Source organism: Gavialis gangeticus, unplaced genomic scaffold (assembly GCF_001723915.1).
Source record: "Gavialis gangeticus isolate Ggan-Ray unplaced genomic scaffold, GavGan_comp1, whole genome shotgun sequence".
Taxonomy (NCBI): Eukaryota; Metazoa; Chordata; order Crocodylia; family Gavialidae; genus Gavialis; species Gavialis gangeticus.
The window spans coordinates 28,052,646-28,066,215 of NW_017729033.1; the positions used below are offsets into that span (position 1 = coordinate 28,052,646).

At 40.9% G+C, this 13,570-nt stretch overlaps 1 protein-coding gene across 9 annotated transcripts in view; it reads right to left on the bottom strand.

The window, feature by feature from the left end:
* The window catches only part of TBC1D14 (TBC1 domain family member 14), a 153,143-nt gene that overhangs the window by 25,923 nt on the left and 113,650 nt on the right, over positions 1 to 13,570 (bottom strand). For 8 of the 9 annotated variants that reach the window (XM_019526212.1, XM_019526207.1, XM_019526205.1 and 5 more), the window contains 7 exons: positions 12,141 to 12,258; positions 9,414 to 9,520; positions 8,267 to 8,347; positions 6,615 to 6,709; positions 5,015 to 5,086; positions 2,795 to 2,923; positions 712 to 821 (listed from right to left, as the gene is read on the bottom strand). In XM_019526212.1, the coding sequence (XP_019381757.1) occupies positions 712 to 821; positions 2,795 to 2,923; positions 5,015 to 5,086; positions 6,615 to 6,709; positions 8,267 to 8,347; positions 9,414 to 9,520; positions 12,141 to 12,258 (712 nt within the window). The remainder of the gene's footprint in view (positions 1 to 711; positions 822 to 2,794; positions 2,924 to 5,014; positions 5,087 to 6,614; positions 6,710 to 8,266; positions 8,348 to 9,413; positions 9,521 to 12,140; positions 12,259 to 13,570) is intronic. The other variant, XM_019526210.1, reaches the window with a different exon arrangement.

A 13,570-nucleotide genomic window follows, 5' to 3' on the forward strand; every position in this document is an offset into this window, starting at 1 on the left:
GGGACTGGGGGGTGGGGACGCACTACAGCCAGCCCAAAATTTGCCACAGCCTCCTGTAACTCCCCCCTGCCAGCGCTGCTGCCACCCACCCTGCCCAGAACGTAGCCGCAGCCCAGCTCCCTCTGCTGGGAAGAGGCTGGGGCCCCAGGCGCACAGTGGTAGCCCACCCCCCACCCCACGCAGATCTGGGTAGGCCCATGCCCCTCGTGCCTCCCCCAGGATGCACGCAGTGACAGGAGCTACCCTCTCCCCTTGCACCCCCCAGCCAAGCCATGGGTATGTCCCACACCCTGCCCCACCCCGGCTGAGCAGCACCTGCCCCTGCTCCACTCCCCCGCTCACCGTGGGGGCCTCCATCTGCCCTCCTCATTCCCCTCCCCCCCAACAGGCTTACCAGCTGGACACTGCTCTCCAAGCTGCCAGGATGCACTCCTGGCTGCATGCACGCTGTGGCTGTGCACATGCACAAGCATTTATTGGCGACATTATTGATCACATCAGTCCAAAAAAGCTGATTACCGATAATGTAAATGTTCCTTTTTATCAGTGCCAAATAAGATATGGACCAATGTACTGGTGCACCTCTAATGTAAAAACTTAAACACTAACCTGCCCTCAGTGAATTTTATGAGCACACTGTCTATTTTATAAACGTGCATGCACAGCTGAGAGTCAGAGTATACATTTATAAGCCTGCTCTGACAGTCTTACCAATCAATAAGATAGATGTCTGGTGTCAAGTTATTTTTCTTGAAGTGAGCGAACAACTTTGGCAGATTTTCTTCAAAGAACACTTCAAATGCTGCAAAATAGGTCAACATCTGGGAAAATATGAAAGGGAAAATTATCAATTTAGATATCAGTTAACTGTTTAATAATAGTAAGAATTTTCCTTCATTTCAAGAGTGTAGACTCAGCAAGAGATACTGGAATTAAATTCTACTGTACAGCACACAGCCATGCATTCACAAAGGATGTAAGCACCTGCATGTACATGTGAGTTGCATTCTGTATATGCAGCTGAAATTGCTCAAGGAACCAATAATTGCTTTGGACGCTGGCCAGTTTCCTTTAAAAATGGAAACAAACCTACCGACAGGTGAAGTAAGCAATTTACTGATTATTGCTCTTCAATGTAGTGCATGTTTATGATAACTTAAAGGTGCTTCATGGGAATAACCTTATTTTAGAAGAAATTAACGTCAAGGCCAAAAGGTTCATAAAAGTAAGTTAGGATTATAGGCACCACCATGCCTTATAAAGAAAGTTAAGTATCATTTGGATCCTAAAAGAGGAAATGGGAATAAAGGCAAAGGTTGCACAGTGAATCAACCTAATACTTAAGTCTGATTCCTGTCAGCCCCCTTCCCTATCCTTTGAAATTAAGGACCCCCAAATTGTGAAATTTGTCATTAAATATTCATGATTTAGTGACAAAGTATAAGATTTAAGATGTGTTGCCAAACTGCTAAAGAGTCAAGCTGTCAAATAGTCAAAAACTAAGAACTTTTAGTTCTTTTCCTGGCCTCTTCCATCAGTTTTCAACAAGACTCTTTATCCCCAGAACCACCAATACCACAGCAGAAATGGGAAGGAAAGGTTGAGATTCTAAACATAACGATGCAAGATGTTCCAGAGACAAAACATCTTGCTGGTATGTCACAACAGAATGGGGAAATGGGACTGAAGCTCCTTTCTGAACAATCTGACATACTTATTTCCTTTAGTTTTCTGGTATATTTTTCTGTTCTTCCATGTGCATTCTTCAGCTTTTCTGGAGGAGGGCCAAACCCAGGGCAGGAAGGGGGGGGGGGGTCAGGGTGTACAGTGGGCTGGGGCCCAGTCTACATGCCCCCCTGCTGTCATTCTTGATGGGCAGTTTGCTAGTTTTAAATTTATCTTCATCCAAGCTGCTTAACTAGTGTGTGTTTTTAAATGGAGACTATTAGACCAAGCCATTCTACTGTAGTGATGTATTTCACTGACTGCAACAGGGCCTCCTACAATAGTGCTGGGAGGAAGGAAATGCAATTAGCCATTCCAAGTGACCAATTCTGATGCCAAAACAGTAGGATTGTTGTTCCTATTATCTATACTGTTACCCACTTGAACTCTTATGAAATAAGCCTTGATGTTCCTGTAAATATACTCTTTGCTTAAAAAGGACAGCAGAAGATTAACACATTACTGGATATTTCTTTTAGTAAAATGCTTTTCAAAAGCTCATGAGGCAGTTACAGCAGAGTTTTCACAGAAAGAAGATTGCAAACTGTTTGTCTGTCCATACTGTAATGCATGCAACACCTGAGAGAGCCAGGTATCTTGATCACCTTTGAAAGCTTGAGAATTGGATATTTACTTCCTTTTTCTTCTTTGAAATCCCAGAGAACGCAAAAAAAATATAAGAGGAAAATGGGAAAGCTGCTTCTCACCGTATAACATCAGTAGACTTTTTTTTAACAACCTAGGATGCTGAAATAAAAAAAAATGCCTTCAAATTCCTTTTTGTAAAGCTGGAAGAGTTTGGCTTTTTTTTCCTGGCTCCTACCTAACAATGCACAAGTTAAATCAGACCTGCCAAACTACTCATAACTGCACATCACACACTACTCAGCACCTGAAGTATTTTATTTGGTTTTCCTTTTCAGTAAGTTTTAATTTAAATTTGTTGCTTTAGAGAGTTCCAGCCGACTTATTTTTCCAACAGACTTCAAAGCACAGCTGATGTTCATTTGTAACTGAATAGGTCTAGAAGCATAAGCATGAAGCGACTGCAGTTTTCCTGCTTACTTACAAGGCCATGGTCCACTCGAAAAAATGCCATCTGACAAGGTTTATTCAAAAGGTTAGAAAAAGCAATGAAGGCATCAGCAGTATCCAAATTCAAGATCAATACTGCTGCTATGAATGACATGCCCTGTACCTAAGAAAAAAAAGAAAAGGAGAAATGATGAGTAACCTACTTTTTCCAAGAATGCAGTCTCACCATTTGTGTGATGATGCACACATTGGCCCCAAGTTATTTTCTGAATCTTCCAGAAAGATAACCCTATTGAAGCTTCACAAGTACTCTCTCAAGGCACCTACTGTTCAGAAAAGAGATTTCAACAAGGCCCCATGTCACTTCCTTCCATTCAACAGAGGTCTTAGAGTACAATTTTGAGTAAGAGGAAGAATAACAATATATAGTAGTCTGCAGAGGAAAGCCTTAAAAACCAGTAAATTCTAGGTGTCCTTTCTTCTGAGATGCCTTCTGCATATTCTCAGTTTCAAGAAGCTAAACCGAAGGGTTCTAATTAAGCAAAGACTGATCTCCTAAAACATAGCTAGATATTGCATTCAGAGACAGCATTGCATAAATGTATAAACAGAACCACAAGTGGTAACCCTATGCATTTTGATAATGGAAACATTAGAGACATGTCAGGGTTATCTTATCCTATCCTTATCTTTCCCTGAGTCTGGTCAGCAAAAAAGACAAGGACATTCTTATCCATTTCCCTGCTACTATCACAGCGAAACAGACAGTTTTATTTAAGCCACTACAAGGCTCTGTGAACTGGAATGGAAAAATTCTTAGTTTCAGTCTGAACCCCTTTTTAAAAATCACTTAAAGGTTCTCATGAACTAGAAACACTGCTCAGAAATCTGCAACTATCTGTATTGGTTTCCTTGTAGGGAAGACAACAAATGTGAGCACCAGGAGCCAATTGAACATGTTTTCCTTGATTCCCTTTGTGATTCTTTTCCTTAATTTCTTTGCAGTGTGCAGCAGTTACTATTGGCTGCTGGTTACTAGAGATGAGTTAACCAAGACATGTGACCTAGATCTGCTGTATGGTCTCCCACCCCTAAGTTTCAGTTCACTATGTTAAAGCCCCTAAAATGTCCAACTACGTTTTCAACCTTGCCTGACTTGTCTGACAGAGAAGCCAAAAGATGCCTTTCACTGAATCCAGGGACTTCTTAAGACCTCGGTGAGAAAGGCATGGAGCTTCTGCTACCTATCCACGTGGCCCTGTGCTGTGAAGGGTATACACGTGGATTGAAGGAATAGCTTCCTCAGGAATATTTCTGGCTTTGAACATTAACACTTCCTCTACCTCTAGCCTCCCCAAAATAAATTACTTTAGAATCAAAAGGCAGAGTGACTTTTCTGAAAGGATGGTCTTAAGGATGGTCTCAAAGACTTATCACATTACCTGGATTAAATCCCATAAAATTTATATTTTTCAAGGGCTAACTGCTTTGTTTATTCCCTTTGATCTCTGATTCATCTCTGCAACTCTCAGCAGTTCCCCTTTCCCTACCCTCTACATTTAAATCCCCTTATTCCATTCTGTTTAGTATTCCTCCTCTCTGCAAGTCCATGAATCTGACAAAGCAGATTGCAAAAGTTCAAGCTTCTCTGAATTAGTTTTTAAGGTGGCCACTCTGCCCTGCCTTCTGCCTAACTTCTAACATGGCTGACTACTTTGTTCTAGAACCAAAGAAAGGTCCCTATAGGCACAGCAGCCATGGAAAAAAGACTAGTAGAGTAGGAACAACACTGTCCTTTCATAATGTCTGCTCTGAACAGCTGGTGGTAGTGTGAAGGCCAGGAGCCCTACAGGCCCTGATTTACAGAATGTTTCAGAAGAACACAGCACACGGGTAAGTGCAAGCCATTCTGAAGAAGAGACTAAATTTAAACAGGTTGTCATCTCGGTAAGATTACAGCAAAAGTACAGTGCATAGTAAGTCATTACTCTGAACTATAAGCTGTTCTGGAGTGCAATCTTCAAACATTTAAAAACATAACTCAGACTCTTAGTATTATGCTATAAGACAAAGCTAGCAACATAATCGTAAAATGTACATGCACATATCCCTGACAGATGTTTTGGATAAAAATAAACACCACAAAGTAACCAGAATGCAAAACAAAGTCCCACAAAATCATTTTAGAGCAGTCTAGCAAGTGAACAGAAAACACTTCCACCCCACATAAAACACAAGGAAGAACGGCACTTACATAGCCAACGTCTGGTCTGTAACAAGTATAGGCTCCTAAAATACTGTGCAATGTGTCATGGTAAGGACCACCCTATAAAATAAAAAGGTGCACAAGAGAAATGTTAAACTGTTTAGGATTTAGATATCTCTTCCATTAAAATTAATTCCCTGGAAGGCTTTGAAACTATCTATCTGACTCTTTCAGAAGAAACTTAGGCTCTTATAGGAAATGCAACAATTTTTCTCACTGATGTTATAAATACACAGTTCAGTCAATAAGTTAATGACTCACTGAATCCAAATACAGAAAAACATGCAATAGAAATTCTCCACAGCTTAGTGCAGGCTGACCCTGATCAACAGTCAAATTCTATCTGTTAGACGAGCAGCAATACTGAGCCACAAAGAAAGTGAAGTGTGAGCACGCAAAGGATTATTGCCATGAGTATCAATGTGAAGTGTTAGAAATCGTCGTGTATATTTCACTGACCAGTAGAGCTTGTTGGGCATTTTCCAACGAAACAAGCTTTTACTGAGAAATGCCGATTCATCAAAACCCAAAACTTTTCAAGAGAACGTACAAACCAGTTTCAGCAAGGATAGAGTATCCTGTTCAAAATGAGAGAACACAAGAGACTCACTTGCCATTTTCAGAGCGGTCCAGTACTCTGAGCACTCATTCACAATGTGAAAGACCAACAACGTTCTGGCGTTTGGTCTTAACTGGGCAAGGACTTAAATCTAGTCCTTAATCCCAGATCAGTACTTAACCAACCTGGCAGTCGACTCAGTCTCTCCCCACCACTGGCTCAATGAATATTATTAGATAGAAAAGGAAGAGGAAAACGGAGGTTTGAAATCCTTGTCTGAGGCAGGCAGAATAGGAATTCAAACCAGGGTCTCCCGCATCACGGATGCATGCTCTAACCAACATGCACTGGCCATGCTGGGATAAGTGGCTGTCAGTCTCTCAGACACTCTAAAACAGGGCTGTCCAACCTCTGAATGGCTGGTGGCCACAGGCCCCCAGGCCACCTACCACACATGCCACACACAGTTCAGCCTGCAGGCATTGCAGCACTGGCCCCACCCTGAGCCCCCCAAGCTGCAGACTCCCTGGATCTCTTGTTCCACCACCCCACACCTCCCAAATGAACAAGGGCAGGAAGCAGAAGCTTGGACACAGAGCCTGGTGACCCTGAAGGCAGCAGCAGAAGAGCATTGGGGGTGCAGTGCCAGTACCAGGAGTTGATACTTAACCCCTCAGGGGCCACATGAAGCTTACAGGACACCAAAAGGTTAGACAAAAAGACTAGATAGACTGAGAACGTATTTGAAATCTCAAATTTTCACAGTTTTCCAAACAGCTCTGCTGAGCAGCCTTTAATTATCCTAAAAATCTTTATTATTCAGACGCTCAAGAACTGAACTTTACCACAGAGGACTCTGACACTGTACACCAGGTATTTAAATACTAACATGCAAGCTGACATCTATAGTGCAATTCCTGTACACATACTGGTAGGTAAACATGAACCACATCAGGGAAAAAAAGATTTTTAGTTCTTAAGGATACACTGAAAGAAAAAGGTGTCTTTTGACAAGTTATTGTCACTTACTTGCTGGAAAATACAGAGATTAGGAAATGTTCTCGAAATGTCCAATTTTATTAATTCCAAACTTGCTTCTCTATCTGCTGTAGAAAATCCAGCATCTACGGAAATCAAAGTATACAGCTGACATTTATTAGAAGTCTGGTCGTTCCCCACACATCCCTTAAACAACTCAGCATTTTCAAGGTTCATTCCTCACCATTCAGCTCAGGCCAATACACTATAAACAGGATTACTTGTCTTTAAGCTAGGTTACACAGTAAGGAATGACAATACTTGATCTTGAAGCAGTCTTCTGGTGTCAATTATTCACCATTAAGTATGTACGCAGTGAGATCAGGAAGAAGTGCAGGGCTGTAAATTGGTACCCACTGTCAAGTCCAGGGGCATACTCAAACCTGTATATTGTATCACTGCTCTGCAGGCCTGTACCACAAGGACCTCTCTGGAAGGATTTTGTTTTGGCAGCAGGGAAGGGAACAGAAACAGGGACTGGCAACTTTCACCGTATGCCTCCCCTATGTGTGCATCTTTTCTGGTAGTCACTTATGTTACATGCAAAAGACAACTGCAGTGATCACATATTACAGAGTAAATCTGACATTTTACAGTGTGTTCATGTTTAAACATCACATGCAACTGCAATACTCCCCAAGCAACTGCTTGTAAGAAGCTTCAAACAAAGAAAAAATTGATGTACAGCAACAACTTTCTTTTTTGATATCTAGAAATCCTGTTTGTCATGTGTTTTGGATCAGTGATATCAACTTCTCTATCTGCTGCCAGGGTTTTTTTAAGCAAAGGCCAAAATAGAAGTGCACATGCAGACGTCAAAAGAATAATAGCATTTAAAAGAAATCTAAAGTTATATTAGGAACTCTTCACTGGATCCTAATTCGGATGTCTTAAAATTGAGCAGGCACACTCTTCTCAAATGTTTTCACTGGCAAATGCCCACGTATAATATTCTTATGGTTCTGCTCAACACCACTGCTTAACACAGAGGACTATCCTTGTAGGAGAAAGTATCTTATTTTAAATGCCCACATGCATTTATTACCACTCAAGAGAGACTCCTTTTCCCAATGAGCTGGAAAATCTAGACCTGCTGAGTCTGCAGCAACTGCCTTACAGCACTCCCATAGATGCACTGCAGACAAGGTACTCACAAAGCTGCTATGAGGCATTAAACAGAAATTTGCTACACCTAAAAGTGTCAGAGAGTTTAGATTCCCCAGAACTACATACAAGGAGAAAAGCATCTTAAAGGTGTTACAACTTAAGCACTTACTAAAATGCTACTCATATAAAATAATATACCAATTTTACAAGGCAGAAAAATTGAAAGTTTGTTTTTTTTAATAATTCTAGACTAAAAGGAGAAAAGCAGTAAAGTTACAAGGCTTCCATCTTTTGCAAACCATAAAAATGATGCAGCTGTTTCTAGTTTCCTGTAGAGCTATTTTGAACCTATCCTTTTATCAACTAAACACTCCATAGCTACAGTGCTGTAACATTTCTTCTCTTTTCAAGCTGCATTATTTCACTTGAAACTGTAGGTAACTAAGGTTTGCTTTTACAGAACTATGCCTAAATTTTGGTACTGAAGGATAAGGTAAGCCCACAGTAATCAAAGAAGTACTAAATAAAACGCTTACCTTCACACTCTACCTCAGCACCTCCTGTGCTAAGTGACCGCCACTTCTCCTTGGCACGAGCTAGGCAGATATCATAGAGTTCTGAAAAAAATCCATTTTTTTTTTCTAACTCCATTTATTGAGGACATGCCAGAACACTATTCCTAGTCATTAGAAAGATCTTTAAAGTATCACTAAGATAAAACAGCTGAACTTCACTAAGGTTAGGGGTCTGGAAGATGCGTTTCATGGTGGTATACATTTCTGATATGGCTAAGAGGCCAGGCAACTAAAGGATTAATGAAGATTTAGTTTTGAGCTTCTGTTCTGAGTTATGTCCTCCACCATTCAAAACTCCACCCAGAACAATGACGGGTAACAAACCCATCACTTCCATTTCTGAGGTGCCCACAACTACATAAATCAACTACCATACTACTGTCCTGCTATCCTCACCAATAAGCATATGGGAAAGAGGACTAATTCCAACAGCAAGCTTTTTTCTAAATTAGTCCCTTCCCTTGCTCATGAGTCCTGTGTCCCATTTAGAATAATAATAATAAAAAAAAGAATCATGCATACTTGTAGGTACTATATAATTAGTGGTAATTCTATGTAATATCTTATTTTCTATTTAAAACGGAGTCAATTAACTTGGACCTTCTCTATTTAATATCAAATCAGCAAGCAGCAATAACACTCTACCACCTTAAGTGACTTAGCAGCAGAATAAAAGCCTGAGGCCACCCACACAATTTACCACCACATAAGGCATAAAAGAAACTGTACATTAATTGGAGGAAAACACAATACATCTGTAATGAAAGCAAAGCATAAGCAACTGTAAGCTCACACCTTAGTCTTGCCCACCCTATCCTCTAACTCAGGAGCATCAAACTTATACCCACTGTAGAGGGGCAAAGAATTCAGGGTGGGCACCCCCAGCAAAATATCTGGGCTACATAGCCCCTTTGGAGATAAATTTTGTTGGCTGGGGGTTAAGCTGCAACAGGTACATTAACTCCCATTGCTGCGGCTTGTCCCACTGCCACAACCAGCCCGTGAGGAGAGGGTTAAGTGTGTCACCCCTGCCACAACTGAACAAGAGTTTCTCCCATTAAAGACTGCACTCCCATAATAATATAGACAGAATACAAATCAGACTCACCATGAGTTATATTTAACTCATTGCCAATAGCCAAGCTCCAGACTTTGCCTCGCACACTGGGAGGAATACCTTGCCACCACAATTCTCGAACTTTACGGGAACAGCACCTGTTTGAAAAACAAAACGTGTCCTACTGAAGCTGTATTTTGTTGCTCATTGTTGAGGGGAGGTGTTTTGCTGCAGCTGAATGGTCTCCAGGTAAGGATGTACATCAGCATGCCAGAGACCTCCAAGAAATCAGCAGGGTTTGTTCAATATTCATTCATCACTTGGGGTTTTAATTTGACCTTTAACACAAAAAAGTCTTTCTTATCAAACAGAAAGCTTATTTTAACTGGTGACATGCAACCATAACAGTTGTTCTGCCACTCTACCAGTGAGAAAAGACTTGAGGGGTAAGGCCTGGGAGGAATAAGAAATGAGAGGACCCTGCTGGTAGCCAGGTATAAGTCAAAAAACAGGAAAACCCCAGACCTTCAGTATAAAATCCTGATCTAATCCACTTTTAAAAGCTTACCCTCCCAACCATTCAAGGCTCTGCCACACAGATAAGATATGTAACCTTCCATACAGTTTAATAGCTACAGCTCTCCAGGGATGCACTTTGCAAAGAAACAATAAGCAACACAGCAGGGTGGGGAAAGGACCAGTCAAGCACATTAAGCAGAACAGAAATATAGTATCCACTGAAGTGATGATCATTAGCCCAAAAGCTACTGCAGGGAAATAAGAAGGATCATCTGACTACCCACAGCAAGGCTGCATTTGAAGGAAAGGCAAGGCTATAACATATTCGTCTAAAAGCATACTGCTGCACTAAATCACTGAGCCAAGTGGTTTCATTTTCATTACTCTCTATCATTTGCCACATTTCTAAGGATCAATTAATTAGCCAGGAAAACTAATGGAGTGTCTGTTCCCTGTTGTCTTCACACAAACTAGAAGATGTCAATCAACAGCTAAAATTTAAGTAAAATTTACCAAAGACAAAATTAGATTGTTAAATTATAAACATATATTCATTATTTATCTCTATTTCATTTACTCTTTGAATTCTCCAAACACTATTTCACCATACCCCTTCCATATTTTATCTCACAGCTGCCTGGAACAATTTAATGCCACAACTACAAAGGTCTATGCAGGATTCAGTGCTTTGCTTTCCAAACAAGAAAAAAAAATCAGCCCTAAAAATCTTGTATAGCTGAATACAGGTCTTCAGACACTGGCTGTTTTATAAGCATGCCAACCACCTTTACAATGTTTTTTAAAGTGGGTTTTAGTTTTGAAGAGTTTTACTATTGTTTTTCCTAGTTTTCTTTTCCACCACTTGTCACAGAAGACATCACATATTTAAATGAGTTACAAGAGTGAGCTTAAATTTATAAACACACATGAGCATATGCCAGTGGTGCTCAGCCTCCAGCCTGTAGAGCCATGTCATCCAGCCTGTGGGTTTCCCTGCGGGCCCTGAAATCTGGCAGCAGGGGAGTGGTGACAGCATTAACTGCTGCTCCCGTGCTGCCAAATTCCAGACCTGTGAAGAGCCCTGCAAGGGTGGGACCATATTTGAGTCCACTGGATCGCACCTGCAGACTGACCCCTGGAGTCAGCTTGGGGACCAACATAGACCTGTGGATCCAGCTGTATAGGTTGAGCACCACTAGTATACAATAGTGAAGGTCAAGGGAGTTTGGCTACAAGTTTGTTGTTTTCCACCATCTTTTTAACCGAGGCCCCTATCACTAAGCACTTCCTTATCTTAGATCATTTCCAAACATCATTTATGTACAGATTATATGGAAATGGTTTGGAAAAGTAAAAACAAAAACAGGTCTTAAACTCACACATTAAAACTAAACAGACATTTAAAAGCTCACTGCTTTTCATTCATAGCAGTGTAGAAGAAAAAGTTGTTGTGATAATAGCTATCACTGAAGCCTGCATTCTATTCCAAATGCAATGGAGACCACAAATTATTGTTCTCAAAGCAAATATCTGCAGGTGTGTTCTAAAAACTGAAGGCTGCATAGGCCTACAAGAACATACAACCACCTGCGTGCAGGATATAAGCCAGTGATCCCCACCAAGGGTGAGACACGGCACACTAGTGTACCAAAAGAGCAGCTGCAGAGTGCCACAAAAAACAATATTTTGTTAGCATTAGATCTACCTTAAGGGGCTGTCTACTGGCCTGGAAATTTAAACAACACTGCCACTGCCCCTCCACTACCAAATTTCCAAGGTCTGCACACCAGAATCAAACCCACAGACTGAATCTAGCCTGGGGACCAGACTGGCACTGCTCATCCAGCCTGCAGGGCCAAACTGTTCAGCACCACTGCATAAATCTTAGACCACACCCACCATGCATACTTCTCCAGGTGTAAGAGTGAAGCATGCTGCTAATTTTAATCCAGAAAAATGTGTGCCCCAGGTATCAAAAATTTAAGAAACACTGGTATAACCGTATGTTGAACCAAGCTAATTTGCTAAAACATGAATCTACACTGAAGGTAATCAACAAATGGAATTAACAGAATTCCAAACCCTTTAGCAATATGAGCTGAATGCCTTCTTTAAACAGGCTAACTCCCATACACGTCACCTTTAAATGTCTATAACCACTAACTTCCAGCAATTTACATAAAAAAATCCTTACTAAGTGTATTACCTCTCAGGATACAGGAGTTACTGTTAATTAAACTCAACACAACACAGTCTTACATAGCTTCCCAGTTGGGTAAGATTTCATTGTTCCAAGTTAAAACAGCATTGCCAATGCTTTCTTCCAGTTTACATCGTTCTTCCAGTTGTTTCTTTCTCCTCTGGGCTTCTTTAAGCTCTGCAGAAAAGCAATTTACTTTCTAAGTCATTAAGAATAAAACAAATACTTAAGTGTCAGTCACCACTTTATACATCTGAAGCTACAGTGACCTGCTCATTTCAATTTCAAAGAACATTCCCAATCCTCCACAACTGGCTATATATCATGGGTAATCATAACAGTGGGCATCAATAAATACTATGATTTAACCACAAGTTCAGATAACTTTAGATGAACTAGATGAAAGCTACAGGATATGGTTTCCTTTTTCTAAGCTACCACTTCAAATCTGAACAAGTAAAATGAAGCAACTGAAAGATGTAACCATCTGACAGCCTGCATGGAGCAAAATGATGGTTTCAGTCTCATTCTAAGTCTAAAAGTGTCTACAAGGGACTACTTTCCGAATCCTGTACGTAGCCCTTCCAAAATACAATTTTATGTATATTGTCAGGGCAGTAAGGGACTTTTCCATCATTGTATCTCATGCTAAAAACCTCATTCTTTGTTATTTTAAGACTTTCAGTATTTAAGGCTGTCAGGCAGTGTCTCTAAGCCTAGGAACAGACACCATTTTTCCCAGGACAAGCTGGGCCTGCGTTTGTCCCAAAACAGAAAAGTCTTGGTACTGGTGTGTACACACATCATCCTCCAATCAGGCTTTGTGAGTGGTTCAATATACTGCCACTTTTCTGCCACTGATTCAATGATGCAATCCCAGGACAACTGTTCAGATGCTCTTTGTGATGTCCCAGGACAAACTTAGCATTTCTTATCCCATGAACCATTTTAGGGTTTGTCCCAGGACAACACACATGGATGTCTGAATGACAGCACTGTCTGGGGATAAAACTGTTTCTCCTGGCACAAACAAGACATTCATTTGTAAGCCTGAGGAGTGCAAAATTTATTTCACTTCCCCCAAAAAACCCTTTAATCTACATCTCCTTTTCCAGGATTGATTTATATCATCCTAATATTCCCTATGTTGCATTCATTTTTCAATGCAACCTTTACAAACAAGACAGAAACTACTACATTGTAACATTGTGGCAGACACATTTTTATATAGTTACATTACATTGGACCTGCATGTCAGGAGAGATTATTTTGGAGATCAAGAACAGATCGCAAACACCCTTTCAATTTGCCAGCACATGTGGAGCCTGGGATTGCAATCCTGGTCTTCACCTGGACCAGTGAGCTGGAAGCTGCATGCACTGCAGCCCTGCATGGGGCTGCAAGAACACAGCTTTGCAAGTGCCAGGCCAGGTAGGCAATTGGTTCAACCTGCCTGGCATGTGCAGAGCTGTACAACAGCACACGGTAC